Source organism: Camellia sinensis, chromosome 8 (genome assembly GCF_055761805.1).
Source record: "Camellia sinensis isolate YWXY chromosome 8, ASM5576180v1, whole genome shotgun sequence".
NCBI classification, from domain to species: domain Eukaryota; kingdom Viridiplantae; phylum Streptophyta; class Magnoliopsida; order Ericales; family Theaceae; genus Camellia; species Camellia sinensis.
In genome coordinates, this window is record NC_138968.1 from 89385175 (window position 1) to 89404001 (window position 18827).

General features: G+C 36.9%; 1 protein-coding gene across 1 annotated transcript; it reads left to right on the forward strand.

The window, feature by feature from the left end:
- Positions 1 to 396: 396 nt before the first annotated feature.
- Positions 397 to 5909, forward strand: LOC114258964 (uncharacterized). The gene is made up of 11 exons (XM_082882991.1): positions 397 to 495; positions 594 to 673; positions 791 to 874; positions 2270 to 2341; positions 2786 to 2817; positions 2928 to 2969; positions 3906 to 3995; positions 4106 to 4209; positions 4663 to 4837; positions 4945 to 5063; positions 5592 to 5909. Coding segments are annotated over exons 3-11 (738 nt in total). The 5' UTR covers positions 397 to 495; positions 594 to 673; positions 791 to 872; the 3' UTR covers positions 5694 to 5909.
- The last annotated feature ends 12918 nt before the right edge of the window (positions 5910 to 18827 follow it).

An 18827-nucleotide genomic window follows, 5' to 3' on the forward strand; every position in this document is an offset into this window, starting at 1 on the left:
CGAGTTTTTATGTGATTGTGTACTGAAATTTTTTTGGTTTGTCTTTGAATTATATTCTAAGGTTCGTGTTCTTGGTTGTACAGCTCACAATCCAAACATTAGTGCTGCTGTTGAACTCCTAAAGCAAGGCTTGTTCTATGTCCTAAATCTTTCATTTTAATCTAGAATCGATTTTAAAAATGCCACAGGTACATCATAATGGATGTATTTCTGTCTAAAATTTCTATTGATTGTTTTCGATTTAATTTTATTTTTTTAGGTATTGTTGAGTTAAATGTAGAACCATATGATGAAGACCAGGGGACAGGTGAATTGCGTTATGTTTAGGTGAATAATTGCGTAATGCCAATACAATTTTCCTAGAATTTTATTATGGATAAAGTTGAGTGGTTGTGATTTGCAATTTTTGCTTTTGTAATGGAAGATGATTTTGTATACAGATGGCTGTGACCACATACAACACATCCCTTCCTTATGCTGAAAGATATAGAAATGGTCACTACCTGAGTACCTAAATTTAGAATGTGAAATTTTGTATTTGAACTGGTCTATCCAGGGCCTTTTAGATTATTAAGTCTATTGTTTAATTTCAGGAAAAGTACAGGTTGCCTTGGTTTGGAATATTAGAAAAGAGAACTCCCCTTCCTCGAAAAAGTTAAATGCTTTGGCCAATGTGTGCCCATTCTCTCTCTCTCTCTCTCTCTCTCTCTCTCTCTTTCATTTTTATATTTTCTTTGGACATGATAGTTTATTTTAATTCATTGACTGATGTTCAAACTGTTGTTTGTAGTTCTTATGCAGATATGGTGGGCCAAACAGGAAAGTCCATTTAATTCATTCTGTTTGGGTAAACTTCCAGACTTCAATTAACAATGTGAGTGTAAAGTGTGTGGGTTTTTGTGTCTGTGCACATGTGTTTACTTGTTGACGTGGGCATCCATACACTAAGTATGTTTAGTATGAAATGCTTCATTTGTTTGTTAAAGTGGATATAATTAGCTTGTAATTTTTTAGAATATTGGTCTCATTGCTAAGATGGTGTTATTTTGATGATCGTTTGTGTTGTCCTGAGACTATGGAGGTGGTTGAGAAAGCAACTGAACCTCTTTTATGAAATGCTCTTACCAAGAACACAAAAGATTCATAATTCTACTTTCATAGAAACAAAAGAAAAACTCAGTTCAAAGCTTTCTTTCTCTGTTTGGGTAAAAAGCCTCATTTCCAACCAAGTAACATAACCACTACCATCTTTAGGAACACTCAAGGCACCCAAAAAAGGGACACAACTCAAATATTTCAATCCATCCAACAGTATATAAGAAGATGATCCACAGACAGACCCACCCTCTTTGCACTTGCAACACCAATTAGGAATAGTTTTTCTGCTTTTGACCAGATTATCTACTACAAGAATTTTCACCTGGGATATCTCCCTGCAAAAAAGACCAACTGAGAAGGGCCCTTCAAATTTTCAAATCCCTTTCCAAGGAAAGTGAAGTGTGTCACCCTCCAACTTGTAATAAGACTTCACTTCTAATTTCCTCAATTTGGAGTACCAACCAATGTCATCTTCCTTCGAGCCTTGTACTAAGCTCCTGATACAACAGTTTCAAAAGAACTTGTATCCCCTGAACCTTCCTATCATGTAATGATCTTTGTAACCTACATTGCATGCCATCACCTCTCCCTCTTAGAAGTTTTTTCTTATATGCATAAATAAATATACATATCACGAAGGGAATAAATAATGATCTGAGCTGCTGCTCTCTAGTGTGCCCTGCATCAGTTGATGTTGTCTGTGTGCCCTATCTGCTATGCTGCTTGTTGCTATGTTCAAATACAGTCTTGACGCTGTTATGCTGCTATTGTTTGTGTGTATGGCCTATCTGCTGCTATCTTGAGGCTTAAATCATGAGGCATTACTAGCTCACAAAAACTTGCTTAAACTACTTTTACAACAACTTTATCTAAATGTCAGGAAATTATGGTCTTCATACAAAAGAGAGAAGGGAAAAATTGAACAAGAACAATTTCTTTATCATTTTTATTATGTTTCCATGTTGACATTATTTTTTGTGATCATGACTAACATGAATGAAAGCATCCACAAGCTGGGCTATTTATCCACCAATGAGAAGTAAACTCAGCTACTAATGTTAATCTGAGTAATTGCAAAGAACATAGTATTAAATCCTCAAGGTTTATTTGAGAAGAAACACCAAATGAAAAGGCCACTTAGACACTTATTAGATATTGTGTTCTCTTTCAGGTTAAGCGAGATTCAATGGGCTGCTTTCATTCTATTATGTGCAGGGTGCACCACAGCACAACTTAATTCTTCGTAAGAGTGATCCTGGCCATTTTTTAATTGTGTTTTTGATGGGTTTTCAAATTTGCTTTGTTTAGAGTTTGTTAAAACACATTGTTTTACTAGTCTATTTGGAGCATTGGCCTTGAAAATTTCTTTAAAACTGTTGTTGGATTGGTTCAGTTGGACTGGCATGAACGATGAGTATCCATGATATGCAGGCCCTGGCTCGTAACCAAGTGATGAATGAAAATCTTTGAATTACTGATGTTCTGCTTATACCTAAACGTATTTCTTAATGACTTTGAATTATATATCAGTTTCTTTATTCATGTTGCCATGGTTGAGAACAAAGGGACATTGTTCCTTTCTTTGTAGTTTTGGATATCATCTATAATTTATTTTGGATATCATCTATAATTTATTTATTTTTCTTTATTATTGGCTATTTCTTACAAAGTGAGATTGTTTGTGCAGTTCTGATAGAGTCCTTCAAACTCCTTATCAAGGTTGGGTGATGGCCATTGTGAATTGTTGATGTTTTTAAGCTTAATCTCCTCAATTAAAGGGAAAAGCCTGATTCTTATTATCACTTGATACTTCCTTTTAACAATTGCAGGTTATGGCACTTCTAAGTGGTTTTGCAGGAGTTTACACAGAGGTAAATTCTTTAAGCATCTATCTGCCTCTTTTGTTGTCTGGAACTGCAGTGCTTGTTCAAGGCATGATTAGTGCTCAAATGAATTGCACAGCCAATATGTGCCAAAAAAAGAATTGCTCAGCCAATAGGATATGATCAGAAATTTGGTTGATTTTGGTTGGCAAATAGTTAAGTTAGTAACTCCCTAAAGAGGATCTTGATTGATGCTATGCTGAAAAGAAAGTATTTGGAATTCTCAATTGAGTACTTTAATAGTCATTATAGTTACTAGGTTTGCTTCTCTATCTCTATTCATACCCTTTTAAATCTATAACTAGTAAGATTTTATTGTTTCGAGTGGATGCAATGAACACTTAAAATTTGTGATTTTCAATGTCTACCTTTTTTTTTTTTTTCTTTTTTGGTTGTATTAGATGGCCCTTCTATTCTGTAATTTAGGTGATCAGCATTAACCTTCTTGTTTAATAATAGCTTTTTTCACATGTTTTCTAACTTTTTGATGGTGCACACACCACATCTCTGACTTTGTAATTTTATAAAGACTCTTATTTTCATTAAACCATTTACACCCTATCTCATTTATCCTTTCTGAACAGAGCCTTCTGGACACTGTTTCGAATTGGCTATCTGACTGTACATTTCTAGGGCCACATGTTTTCTTAAGTCCTAAGTCAAGATTAACTTGTATCAATTTCACTATCCTCGCTATCACTACCCTCTGTCCTAGTAACAACTGAAGTTAATCACATTGATTTGTCTTGCTGCAACTACTCATTGTCTTTGTGCACCTGCTGCCAGATGAATTTACTTAATTTCATTGATGTTAAAAATTGCATGTATGCTATACTATTTCTCAAGTTACGATATGATCTTATCTTGTGAATTGATAAGTTTTAACTTAATTTCTTTTTGTCAATGCTCTTATTGACAACCCAGCTTTTGATTCTCAAACCAAAGAGACTTTGACAATTCGCCAACGCAGTTTTGGGTCAAAATGTGAACTTTCACAGGAGTTCCTGAAGAAAGGTTTGTTTTATTATTTTATTATTATTATTATTATAAATTTTAAAAAAGAAAAGCTGTTTACTCCTTTTGTGAGCGTAATTTTGATGCTTTTGTGGTCAATTCTCCTGCAGTGTCCAAGTCTGGAATAGTGAAAAGTCTCTTGTCATGGGCAGATTTTAAGATTTATGTCCAAATGCAGGCAGCAAAGAGAAGCCAAACACCTCTTCCTTCTCAGGTAAACAGGGGTAGCTATTGGGCTGAAACTTTTGCCTTCTAAGATTTAAATAGGGTATTTGGGGAATCACTGTCTTTCATTCTTTCTTGTAAACTTTGTACAAATCAATAGGCCTTGGAATCTAATCCATAACTTGCTAATGCATGAATCCCTTTTTTTCCCCTGTCTGGTGGTGGGAGGGTGGGGGTATAGGATTTTGGATATTGGACTCCTTGAAAATATTTATTAATGATAGTTTGATAACCGCAAACATGTCGCATTCTTTCTTATCCTCCACCTCCCCAAACAACTCTCCAATTCTCTCTCTCTTTCTCTCTCAGATGAATTATGTTGGAAGCTTATTGGAGGTTTGTTTACATTATTTTTTCTTTGTACTTGCCATAGTGGATGAACCATGCATAGGGATTACTATTTATTCCTTTTTTTCCCCCCCCTCTCTTTATATATCTGAAGGTGAATGATGACCGGATTATTCTTGACAAGACTCTTACTGATCAAGTGTCTATATGGAAAAGCCGCAGAGGCCTGACTGATAAGGTGGTCTTGGACCATGATTGCTCTGGAGAAACATGTACTTACTATCAAATTGGAGATGTATTTGTTTGTGAGAAGACTAGGCAGGTTCATGGTATGAAACACTAGTTGTGGTTATTGAATGTGGCAACCTTGTTTGTTTGTTTAATAAGTACAATTACATAGATTTTTATTAATGGTTTATGTTTTTTGTTCATGCAGTTTGTGATGATACATATAGAGAAGCTGTTTTCGACCCTACAAATGAGCTTTTGGTTTGTACAATATCTGGACATTGTTTTGATAGATTGCTGTCACCAGCTGAAATGGAACCAGACACTGTAAGAGAGATCTCCTCTAGCTTATACTTTTGGCTTTTTGTCATAAAACACACTTAGACCTGTTAAAAATATGAAAATGAAAAAAGAAGAGCTAGACCTTCACTGTGCATGTCTATGGCTATCATGTGATGCTGTTGGCTCGTATACTTCACAATACATATATGAACTTATGATTGTTGGACCATCATCTCTTCATAGTGTAATCCTTTTCATTTGGTTAATCATATATGCATGTGTTTCAAACTGCAATCAGGGTGAGAAATGTAATTGGCTAAAATCTTGTTATCTCTTTAAAATAATGGTTCCTTCTTTTACTCCTACGAAACTAGGAGCAACAGACTTTTAATTCAATAAAAGTCATCACCATCTGCTAAAGAACTAAATAAACTAAACTTCCTAGCGAAAGTTAGCACACGGAAGCTTCTCTTTTATGATTCAATGTTTTATTTTATAACTGTCCAGGAAATAAATATAACTGCTCAGTGCTTAGTGTTCACAAATAGTATATAATTTTTGATCATCATGCAGGTGGATTCTGTAGTTTACCTTGTTGACACGTACGACAAAGAGAGATTTGCAGAGGCCAAAAAGGAGCTGGATGCCCTACATAAAAAACAACAACAATACTGAACAATACTCAACCTTGTTAACACCAGATGTTCTTTTTTTTTTGAAATTGATGCTAATTATATTTAATTTTTGTTGGAATGAATTGTTTTTTATTTTTTGGGGTTTAGAATAGGGTTTTGTGAATTGTTCCTTGTTTTTGGAATCAATGTTGCTGCTGCAGAGTTATGTGTTGAAACTTGGATATAGAAAATTTTATAATAAGACCTGTTTTGATAATGAATTCGTCCTATTTTGATTATGAATTCGCTAAATATTACAGGTGTATTATTTTACTGCTTTGGCGACCAATTTATTAGTCGCGACAAATAAATTATTTTTTTTTCGCGAAAAATGACAATTGCTGACCAAGAGTTTTGGTCGCAAAAAATACATCTATTGCCGACCAAAAATTATGTTGGTCGTGGAAACTCACTTTTGCCGACCAACAGTTTTGGTCGCGAAAAGTAACAATTGGCGACCAATCTAATTTTGGTCGCACAATGTCACAGTTGGCGACCAAAATTTTTGGTCTCGAACTGTCACAATTGGCGACCAAACTTTTTGGTCATGACATGTGTCAATTGGCGACTAAGAAATTTGGTCGGCAAAAGGCGACTTTTCGCGACCAAAGTGTTTTAGCGACAAAATGAATTAGTCGCGGTAATTAAATATTTAGCGATCAAAAAATTAGTCGGCAAATCCAACTTTTGCCGACCAATGAAAATTTTGGTCGCGAATTACTTTTGCCGACCCTCAATTGGTGACCAAACTAGCGACCAAAAAAATTGGTCGCGAATAACTTTTGCCAACCAAAAATAGACTTTTAGCGACCAATTTTTTTGTTGCTAAAAGTGTTAATTGTTGTAGTGTACCTTCAGTTATTTTCTCCTTTCTTAAGGCTTTATCCAAAGTCTTTGTGATTCTTCTCTCTTTGTACATAAAACCTCTTCCTCCATTACTTATGTTCTCATTTATGTTGATTATATTCTCCTTACAGGTTCTGATTCTTGTTATCTTCACCAACTTCTATCTCATATGCACCAAGTTTTTCTATGAAAGAGCTTGGTGATATTTCCTACTTTCTTGGTATCTTAGTCCAATTAACGTTGAATGGTTTCTTTCTGTCTCAGCACAAGTATGTTGCAGACTTGCTTGCCAAATCAGGGATGATTGATTGTAAACCTCATGCTACCCCAGTATCTGTTAAACCTCCCTTGTCTCCTGCTTATTCTCTTCCTTGTCCTCAACCATTTCTCTATATAAGTATTGTTGGTACCCTTCAATACCTTACTATCACCAGGTCTGAGCTCTCTCTTGCAGTCAACAAAGCTTGTCAACACATGCACTCTCCAATTATGGACCATTTTGCAGCTGTCAAAAGCATCTTGCGATATGTTAAGGGCACCTTCACATACGGTCTTCATTTTACCTCTAGTACATTTCAACTTTGAGCTTACACTGACTCTGACTGGCTGGGAATTCTACTGATCGAAGATCAACTTTTGGTTATTGTGTTTATTTGGGATCTAACCTCATCTTTTGGTCCTCCAAGAAGCAATCTACTGTTAGTCGCTCATCCATAGAGGCTAAAGATCGATCTCTTGCTCACACTGCAATTGAGGTTACTTGGTTACAAATGCCACTCACTAATTTTTCAGCTCCTCAATCGTCTCCTACAGTTAGTTGGTGTGACAATCAATTTACTCTCTTTCTCTGGCTACTAATCATGTCTTTCACAGTCACTCAAAGCACATTGAGGTGGATTTCCATTTTGTTCGAGAGAAGGTTGCTGCCAATAGAGTTAAAAAACATTCCCACATCTGACTAGTTGGCTGATTTGTTCACCAAGCCCCTCTCTACTCACAGTTTTTTATTTCTTGCTTCCAAGCTAATGGTCTATCCTCCACCTCTTAGCTTGAGAGGGAATGATAAGAAAGATATTCTACAAGTTGCAAAGAAGAGAATTAGTGTAGCATATAACAACATACTCCAGAGATGTACTACAGTAATTCCCTTGTAACAAGATTATATTAGTTAGTTAGATGAGTGGTTAGGTTGTTAGGTTGTTAGTAAATAGTTAGTGAGACTTGTAATACAACTTATATATATATATATATAGTAGTTTACACAGGGCCATTCAAGGCACGGGCTATTAGTACTATATGTTTAAGTTTGTATTTTGATAATTGTTTTAAAATTTAAACATTATTTTTATGAAATTGAATAGAATAAATCATTACATATATGATAGAATTATGTGGTATGATATGTATCATTTTTTGATTTGTTATACACCTGATGATGTCGACTCCAATTCTATTACCATGCAATTTCGGGTAAATTTATGAATCTTTAACATTTCTTATAAATTAATCAAAAAAAAAACAAAAAATAAATAAAATTATGGTGTGTAACTTTTCTCAACAGATAAATATAAAACAAATACTAAGATAATTCTCCCATCTAAAAAAAACTACTAAGATAAGTCACTGAACTAATAAAGAAGCAGAACAAAATACACACACACACACACACATATATGACTTATGACTAATTTTGTTAATACATAAATCAAACTCGCATAATAAATGAACAATTTTATTCATAAGTAAATCATGAAATAAATTAATAATTTTTAATGATATGAAAAATATTTTTTCAGTTAACCATTTTGTTAATAAATAAATTATTAAGTCCATTAACAATTTTTCATGATATGAAAAATATTTTTCAATAAACAATTTGATAATTTATTATTGCATAGGAGAATAGTTGTTTTTTTTTTCTTCCTTGGGTATGGTATTAAATTAAAATTTATAACAAACGATAGTTGTAATTTATAATATTACAGGATCGATTCATAGTTTAAACAAATTTTATGAGCGTATTTGTAATTTGTTAATGAATAAAAGATTTAAGTTCATAATTGACTAAGAATATTTGCATAATTACGAAAAATTCTATTTCATAATTGACTAAGAATGTTTGCATAATTGAGCGAAAATGTTTACATAATTACGAAAAAAAACCTTTACTCAACATATAGGTCACCATTGGTAAATTATTCAAAATGAAAGGGCAAAATAGGCACAAAAAAAAAATGCACGGACTATTAGTACAATATGTTTAAGTTTTGTATTTTGATATTTTTTTTAAAACTTAAATATTATTTTTGTGAAATTGAATAGAATAAATCATTACAAATATGATAGAATTATGTGATATGATATGCATCATTTTTTGATATATTATACACCTGATGATGTCGACTCCAATTCTATTACTATATCATTTTGGGTGAATTTACGAATCTTTAACATTTCTTATGAATTTATCAAAAAAAACCAAATTATGGTGTGTAACTTTTCTTAACAAATAAATATAAAACAAATATTAAGATAATTCTCTCATCTAAAAAAAAAAAAAAAAACTGCTAAGTTAAGTCACTAAAAGAAGCAGAACAAAATACACACACACACGCGCGCGCGCGCACACACACACACACACACACACACATATATATATATATATATAAATGAGTAATTTTATTAATACATAAATCATACTCACATAATAAATAATCAATTTTATTCATAAGTAAATCATTAAGTAAATTAACTATTTTTAATGATATGAAAAATATTTTTCAGTTAACCATTTTGTTAATAAATAAACCATTAAGTCCATTAATAATTTTTCATGATATGAGAAATATTTTTCAATAAACAATCTTGATGATTTATTATTGCATAAGAGAATAGTTTTTTTTTTTTCTCCGCTTGGGTATGGTGTTAAATTAAAATTTATAACAAACGATAGTTGTAATTTCTAGTATTATAGGACTGATTCATAGTTTAAACAAATTTTATGGGTGTATTTGTAATTTGTTAATGAATAAAAGATTTATGTTTTATAATTGACCAAAAATATTTGCGTAATTACAAAAAATCTATTTCATAATTGACTAAGAATGTTTGCATAATTACAAAAAAATCTATTGCATAATTGACCAAAAATGTTTATATAATTACGAAAAAACCTTTACTCAATATATAGGTTACTATTAGTAAATTATCCAAAATAAAATGACAAAATAGGTAAAAAATGACAAGCCATAACAAGAAAGAGTTTCTTATATACATAGATATATATATATCAGTTGACTATGTATATAATATTCATTGAATAGATTCATTCCCTCATTTTCATCAAAAAGGTGCATAGCTGATTATGATTACAATCAAGAATATTCCATGTTGAGAGCAAATCTGTTGGCTACACATTTTGTGCTAACCAGTGACAATTCGACGCGTGGCAAAGTAAGGGTAATATGGGGAGACCAGGCAGGTCTTCGATCCTGATCATACACGTGGCAGTTAATATTGGTTGTTATAAGATCTGAGTAGTAGCGGTGACGTGGCTTCAACGGTTGCTCACATTCAAATTCGAATATAGGGGGGAAGCCTAACTGCAAGTGAAGGCGTAGTGGAACTACTTATAAGGTAGCATGATCAGCGATTACGGAGGAGTAGTTTGACGGTTTGAAGTACAATTCGATGGTTATCTTCGGAGAGTATAAATAGCAGGAAAGACTTCAGAGAAGAGGAGGAAGAAAGATCTAAAGAATTACTTTACATATTTCAGTGTTATTTCCTGTCCTTTATATTTCTGTACTTTAAGTTCCTGCGCTGCACTTCATTTGTAGGAGTAGTTTTCGAGTATATTGCCGCTGTAATTCTCTACGGAACTAAGATCATTGTAAGTTTTTCATACTAATGAAATGCTTCAGTTTATTTAACTGTTCTTATGCTCAAGTTCTCTGAAGTCAAATTACCAGTAAGCCATCAGTAAAAGTCCTCTTTATTGAGGCCAAAAGAACCATAACACAATCGTCTGAATAATTGTTTGGCAATTACAATTCTGTAAGGACTGATTGATCCTTGCTGGCACGCTCATAATTACAAAATTAACCTTCGAAAGCCAAAAAGCCAACATATATTTTTGGCACGCCCAGTGGGACACTTTAAAAAATGGCTAGACGTAGGAGACAAGGAGAGAACGAACGATTGGAAGAAGGCGCGGAAGGAGAAGTGGAGACATCCAATCCAGAGGATAATGTGATAACACATCCTGTGGGGACTCCTATTTTATTAGAACCCATGGTCGAACAGACCAATACTTCAGAGCAAATACCATTTGTTCGTAATAGTGGACGAGACCAAGGAATTGGACCATCTAGTGTCCCATCTACCCAGCCAGTCAATCCGTGGGGCAGCTTAGTAGATGCTATGGGACAGCAATTAATAAACACAATGGAAAGGTAGGCAGTATCCTTTTTGGATCGAATGAATAACCACCAACCAACAAATGTAAGACACATGGAGGAAGTAAATGTCCCTTAGCAAAGATTGGCTAGACAACCTATGCAAGCTAATGGACATTCCAATGGTCAAACCAGTAATCAGACTCATGAAAGATTACCACCTCAGTCTTGGTACGAACCCATTTCGAGGCCTGCGGCAGGCCAGAATGCCTCAACATTTAACAGTGAAGCCATGCAAATTGGTGGATCTGGCCCAGTACAGGAAAATGGCATAAGAATGGTTCCAAATCCAACATTCGAAGCCCTACCTGGCACTAGGGGGTACAATAATCCCTTATTCGAATTTATACACGGGGGGTTGGAAGGTTTCCCTACAAGTGGAAGGGATACAATACCTGTTCCAGCACCTTTCGTGGGTCCTTTCGTAGGACAGGCTCAAAGAGGTTACTTACACCCCCAACAGCAGCCTGTACCACAGGGACAGCCAGTCCCGAATGTACCACCTTATGGACCAAAGGGACCACAAGCACAAGTCTGTCCGCCAAATCCTGTGTTTGTTCCTCCAATAGTGGTTCAGCAGGCACAAAATATGGTCCCTAGGGACCAAATTACTGAGATAGTTAGGGAGTTGTGTGGGCCAATGGCTCGGGGGGTCCAAACTCCTGTGTATAGAAAACCATACCCAGAATGGGTCGATAGGGTACATGAATATCCAAGAGGTATCAGGGTGCCAGATTTTGTCCTCTTTCATGGGAACGGAAACCAATCAACAGTAGAGCATATTGCTAGGTTTGCCGCTCAATGTGGTGAATTTACCAATCATGACTATATGAAATTGAGACTATTCCTGAATTCTTTAACTGGGGGAGCGTTTGTATGGTACATTAATCTTCCACCTGGCTCCATCCAGACTTGGCAGCAAATGGAAGAGGCATTTCATGCCCAATTCTTCCAATCTGAGCCAGAAGTTTCCATGGCAGACTTGGCAAGATTGAGTCAAAGGCCTGAAGAGAAGGCTACTCAGTTTATTTCTAGATTTAAGAGGGCTCGAAATAAATGTAGAGTAATCTTGCCAGAAACGGAATTCGTAAGATTGGCTCAAAATGGCCTAGAGTTCAGGCTTCGAAAGAAGTTTGATTCAACAGAGTTTAGAGATTTAGTGGAACTGACTTATAAAGTATCTAGATATGAAGCATTACTAGAAGAGGAACAGGATCGAAATAATGCATCATATAGGACATACTACAAAGATCCTAATTATGAGATTGATGCAGCAGAGATTGTGGGAAAAGAGCCTATGATTTGTGAAGCATTAATTCATAAAGATACGACAATTGACCAGCAGTTTAAAAAGAAAGATCTCCATAGGAAATATTCTTTCGATTTAACTAAGGCAGATGACATTTTTGATCATTTGCTTGCGGCCAACTTCCTTAAGTTACCAAAAGGTGTTAAAATTCCACCTCTTGATGAACTTAAAGGAAAAATATATTGTAAATGGCATAATTCTTGGTCTCACTCGACTAAAAACTGTGTTGTTTTCGAGACAGGATCCAAGAACAAATTCGGAAAGGGAGTTTGAAGTTCCCAGCCAAAGCTGAAAAAGCCATGGGGATCGATAGCAATCCATTTCCAGAAATTGGAGAGGTGGCAGCCAATGTCATTATGTCAGACTTTCAGAACCTGTCTTTGAAAGAATTGGAGGAAGTCAATGTACAGATGCATGTGTCCAACCAGACAGCAACCAAAAAAGACCTTAGAAGTCCACCAGCTATGGGACGAGATTTCTCACATCAGAGGGAAGACTCTGATGAAGAAGCACTGGATGATGACTCCCTAGAGGCAGCCGTAATGCAACGAATGTGTCCCAGGTGCAGACTGAGTTATAAGTGGTTGAAAGGCCTTACAGTCAATGGGAAGCAGCATTACAGGGATGTGCAGAGGCATCCCAAACCAACCAATGCTTATAATAAAAGGTCGTATCCGGCTAATATTAGGCGACAACCATTAGTGGTTGAGCCTGCAGTTGATAGAATGCATGCTAAAGGCAAGAGGCCCTTATATGGGTCCAGATCACCTAACTATTACAGGTTGGAGAGTAGTCATTCTGAAAGAAGGCTGGAGAAGAGTTCAGGTTTTGGGATCAAAGCCAGGAATTGGCCCCTTGGGCCAGCTTCACGAAGGACAGAAAATGATCACCATCATCGAGAACCTGAATCGGGCTCAAAGCTTGGAGACAGGGCCAAACAATTGTCTTCACAGCCAGCCTCGAAGGTGACCTCGAAAGAAGAAAGAGACAGTTCAACGTCTGGGTCAGTAAGTTCGTGGGTACCAGGAGTCCCAGATTGGTTTGTGATGCAAAACAAACCTAGGGAAATGCCTACCCAAAGGAATTTTGGAAATCAAAGTAGGATAGTTAAGCCTCCTTTGGTGGCCCCCAACAACTGGGTATTGCTAAAACACCCAAGAACGAGGGAACCAGATATGGTCCCCGTTATTTCCAGATCACAAAGGAGGAAAATTCAGCGTAGGTACACCCAATACTAGAGAGACTTGAAAGAAAGTGGAGAGAGTTCTTCGATGATCCAGACTGGAGAAAAGAAGAATCGAAAGTCAGACCATAATTCAAAGCCAGTTACACAAAACGAGGTGAATCACAGCAGAGAACAGTTGGCCAAGGTTCATTCTGAACTAAAGGTCAGAGAGAAGGAAAGTCTAGCAGGGTTGGAGAAAGCTCTGATGGAGAGTGGTAGCAAAACGGAAGAAGATATTGGCGTAAGCGAGAAGAAAGAAATGGTGGAAGAAGAAATGTTCGAAGCTTTCATGGCCGAGCAAACATTTCTGGCTGGAAAACCAGCTAAGGAAAATCATTCGAAGGGACCCGTTAGCAATGAAATACCAGAATGCATCATGCAGGATGTTTCTGAGGTAATTGACCAAGGTGACCAAGAGGGGAAACAGGTACAGCCAGCCATCCAGTTTGGCTCGTTTCCCCCGGTATCAGTGAACATGGTACACATACTACCACAGGAATTCCAAGCTGGAGATGAGAATCAAGAGGGGCAGGAAGCTGATCCAATTCCGATCTCTAGTGAAGATTCACAAGCGAGTATGGTACAAGATAATTTTGAAATGGTTACCCCAATGGAAGCTGAATATGAGAGCGAGGAAGTGGTAAGCATTAACCTCTCGTATCCATTCGAATATCCCTCGAATTCCATGACGCAGCATGTTAAGCCTTTGTACATTAAGGCCTTCTTCGATGAGGTTCAGTTAAACCGAGTCTTGGTGGATAATGGAGCGGCGGTGAACTTATTACCGAAATCCTCCTTGAAGAAATTAGGGAAGAGGAATCCCAGGTTGATCACAACCAGTACAACCATCGCTGGTTTTGCTGGAGACAAGTAGATGGCCCAGGGAATTCTACCCATCAACCTGAGTGTGGGAACCAAGGACTGCATGACGGCGTTTTTCGTCATTGATAGCAATGCGAAGTACAATGCTTTACTTGGTAGAGATTGGATCCACACTAATAAATGTGTGCCTTCCTCTTTGCATCAGAAAATGATAATAGCTCTAGGCAATGGGAAGACGGAGGAAATTAATGCAAATCCTCAACCTTTCATAGCCTGTGCAGATTTCGCAGAAGCCAAGTTGTATATTGATGGCGTGGCACTGCTCAGTATACTGATGGAATTCGATGGCTCAGCCGAAGTAACGGCTGATAAGGAAGTAGCACACCTGAAGCATTTAGTCCAGGAGAGTGCTGGTGAAGAGCTAGTGGTTAAAGATGACAATGATGCCTGGTTATAGGCAGCAAGATGAAGCACCAGAAGCCAGGTCTTTGGCTTTAATCAAGTTTTCAATATTGGATATAAAGCTAATAGTCCAGAAAGTTTGAGAGCAGGAGAAAGAAGTCATGACGATTGGCTGCAAGCGGGAGCAGCAACAAGCCAGAGTTTTGACCCTTGATAAATACTGTGCATTGGATATAGAAACAAAAGTCCAAGAAATACAGGAAGAAGAAACCTTATGGACAGATTTTGTCTATGAGGAGGAGAATAAAGAGGAGGAATCAAAGAACCTAGAAGCAGAACACAGCAAGGAGATTTCTGCGAAGTCAGAGAAGATCAAAGAAGGAGTTCCAGTAAGTACTCAGATACAAGACCCCTTAGAAGAAATAAATTTAGGGGAAGATTCTGTACAACAACCCATTTATATAAGTGCTTGGTTGAGTTCTCTTGATAGGGACCAGTTATTGGTTATTCTGAGAAGATATAAAGATTGTTTTGCATGGTCATACAATGAACTACCAGGATTGGATAGGTCATTAGTGGAACATAGGCTTCCCATGAAGCATAACTTCAAGCCATACAAACAAAAACCAAAAAGAATGGGTTCAGAGGTGATCCAGAAAGTCAAGGAAGAAATTCTTAGACTACTCAAGGCAGGCTTTATCAGAACAGCCAGGTATGTTGAGTGGCTATCTAATATTGTACCTGTAGTCAAGAAAAATGGCAAAATGAGAGTATGCATTGATTTTAGAAACCTAAATCTGGCAACTCTAAAAGATGAATATCCTATGCCTATAGTAGATCTGTTGGTGGATAGCTCAGCAGGACATCACATTTTATCAATGATGGATGGACACTCAGGCTATAACCAAATCTGCATTGCGGAGGAAGATGTTCATAAGACAGCATTTAGATGCCCTGGGAATATTGGGACCTTCGAATGGGTTAAAATGCCGTTTGGCCTAAAGAATGCCGGGGCCACATATCAGAGGGCTATGAACACTATCTTTCATGACCTTATTGGTGGGTATTTAGAATGTTATATTGACGACATTGTGGTTAAATCCCAATCCATGGAGGAACATTTGTTTCACCTAGAGGCAGCCTTTGAAAGAATGAGAAGGTTCAAATTGAAGCTTAATCCTCTTAAGTGTGCTTTTGGCGTATCATCTGGAAACTTCTTGGGCTATGTAGTACACAAGAAAGGAATACAGATTGACCAGAATAAAGCCAAAGCCATCATTGAAGCCAGACCTCCATCAAGTAAGAAAAAATTACAAAAGTTCCTTGGTCAGGCTAATTTTCTTCGAAGATTCATTTCTAACACTGCAGGGAAAACTAAAATTTTTTCTTCTTTATTAAGGCTGAAAGATGAAGAGGAATTTGTGTGGACAACGGAGCATCAAAGTGCTTTCGATGGAATCAAAGCCTACTTGGCCAATCCTCTAGTACTGATGCCACCAAATGGCGTTAAGCCTTTGAAGTTGTACATAGCCGCAGCAGAAGATTCATTGGGAGCTTTCTTGGCCCAAGACAATGAGGAAGGCAAGGAGTAAGCTGTTTATTACCTTAGTAGGTTTTTAAATTCTTGCGAATGTAAATATTCAGCTGTAGAAAAGCTTTGAATTGCATTGTATTTTGCTGTAATGAAATTAAGATATTACCTTTTGCCTACAACTGTCTTGGTAATTGCAACCACAGATTTGGTTAAATACATGTTATCTAGACCTATGTTGAGGGGAAGAATTGGCAAATGGGTATTAGCCTTGTCAGAATTTCACTTAGAATATGTGCCCCAAAGGGCAGTGAAAGGACAAGTTTTAGCCAATTTTTTGGCAGACCATCCATCTCAAACAGAGAGTCAAGAAATAATGGAACTCAGTATGGCTAGTGTCGAGCCATGGCAAATGTGGTTCGATGGATCGAAAGCCAATGGCCTAATTGGAATTGGTATAGTAATCAAGTCACCACAAGGAATAGAAACCACACATGGTTTCAGAATAGATGAAACTGCTTGTTCTAATTATCAAGCTGAATATGAAACTTTGATAGTGGGATTGGAAATTCTTATTGGATTACAAGTACATGCAGTTGACATATTTGGAGATTCCCAATTGGTCGTTAACCAAGTAAAAGGGATTTTCAAGTGTCAAAGTATAAGCATGCTGCCATATTATGTCGTCGCATTACATTTGCCCTCTCAATTTGAAATAGTAAATGTAACTTATGTTCCGAGATTCTTGAATAATAGAGCTAACGATGTGGCGCAGAAAGCTTTGAATTTCAAGAGTAAAGATGGTACTCATTGGGATGTAAGCCAAACGACATACCAAAAACCTATACCACCTTTAACTAAGAGGAACATGGTCCTAGAAAATCAATTATAATGATCTGCAGGAACAGGATTGGAGACATCCAATAATACAATACTTGGTTGGCCCATCCTCGAAAGCTAGCAGAAGAGTTAAATTGCAATCTGTGCAATACAACATATACAACAATGATCTCTACAAAAGAGGGGGAGATGGTCTATTGTTAGAATGTTTAGGGCCAAAAGAAGCATTAATAGCTATGGCTGAAGTTCACGAAGGTATCTGTGGTGCACATCAGCCTGGTGTAAAAATGAGGTGGCTGCTTCGAAGACATTCCTATTATTGGCCGACTATCCTTAAAGATTGCATAGAATATGCAAAGGGCTGTCAGGCATGTCAAAAGCATGGTACAATAAGGCATGTGCCCATAACTGATCTACATGCAGTAGTAAAGCCTTGGCCGTTCAGAGGATGGGCCATGGATATGATGGGGAAAATACACCCTCCCTCTTCGAAGCATCATTGTTTTATTTTGGTAGCTACTGATTATTTCACCAAATGGGTCGAAGCCAAACCATATAAAGTTGTAGATCAGACGGAGGTTATTGGGTTCATTAAAGATTTGATCCATAGATTTGGCATCCCACAAACAATAACGGTCGATAATGGGACTGTTTTTTATGGGAAAATGGTAAAGTCTTCTGTGGCTGAGTTCGGGATTAGCCTTGTGAATTCCACTCCATATTACGCACAAGCCAATGGTCAAGCTGAGTCATCTAACAAGTCCTTAAAAAAGGGAATACAAAAGGTTGTGGAAGATAATCCGAGAGATTGGCACAACTTATTGTTAGATGTATTGTGGGCTTATAGAACTTCCCCAAGGTCAAGCACAGGAGTCACTCCTTATGCCTTAGTTTATGGGCATGATGCAGTGTTACCAGTGGAGATCAATGTTAAATCCTTAAGGGTAAGATGCCAAGACCAGTTGGATCCTGAGCAGTACTATCAGAGTATGTGCTTGGAGTTAGAAGATATAGATGAAGCTAGAATTTTGGCATTAAATAGCATTCTCTTTCAGAAGAAGAAAGCAGCCAAAAATTAAAACAAGAAAGTCAAACACATTGGCTTCGATGAAGGTGATTTGGTGTGGAAGACAATACTCCCAATAGGGATTAGAAGCCATAGATTTGGCAAATGGTCACCTAACTGGGAAGAACTATATCAAATTCATAGAGTTTTGCCTTTTTGGGGCATACCATTTGAAAGATTTGAGTGGTTATGTGCATCCCAAAAAGATTAATGGCAGATATTTAAAACCTTATTTTCCAACTATTTGGGAAACACAGGGAATAAAATAAACACTGAGTACAAGAACATAAAATAGTAAACAAGGAAATGCTTTATAAAGAGTCAAGTACATTGTGCCACAAGTTGGCCCAAAAATCATTACAATGTTTTAGCTGTTTTTGTACAACAGATTTCCTATTGGTAAACGACAAAAACAATTGAATAGCTGCAGCCATATCTTTCTTTTGATCAGCCAGTCCTTGATTGGTGATTTGCAGTTTGAGGTCAGTTCGGAGTAAGGCTTGATTCACTGCAGAAAACTCCTCTTCGAGTTGAGCTTTCCTCTCCAGCAGTTGAGTTCGGAAGTGAGAGGCAGAGGAGTGTTGTTCCTTAAGCGTCGATACTTCAGTATGCACTTGAGAAACAAAACTTTGATCTC

Excerpts from the sequence above, each read along its gene's own strand:
- LOC114258964 (XM_082882991.1), top strand. Across the intron at positions 2,970-3,905 it reads TTGCAGGAGTTTACACAGAG|CTTTTGATTCTCAAACCAAA; the intron begins GTAAATTCTTTA and ends TTGACAACCCAG. Across the intron at positions 4,210-4,662 it reads AAACACCTCTTCCTTCTCAG|GTGAATGATGACCGGATTAT; the intron begins GTAAACAGGGGT and ends ATATATCTGAAG.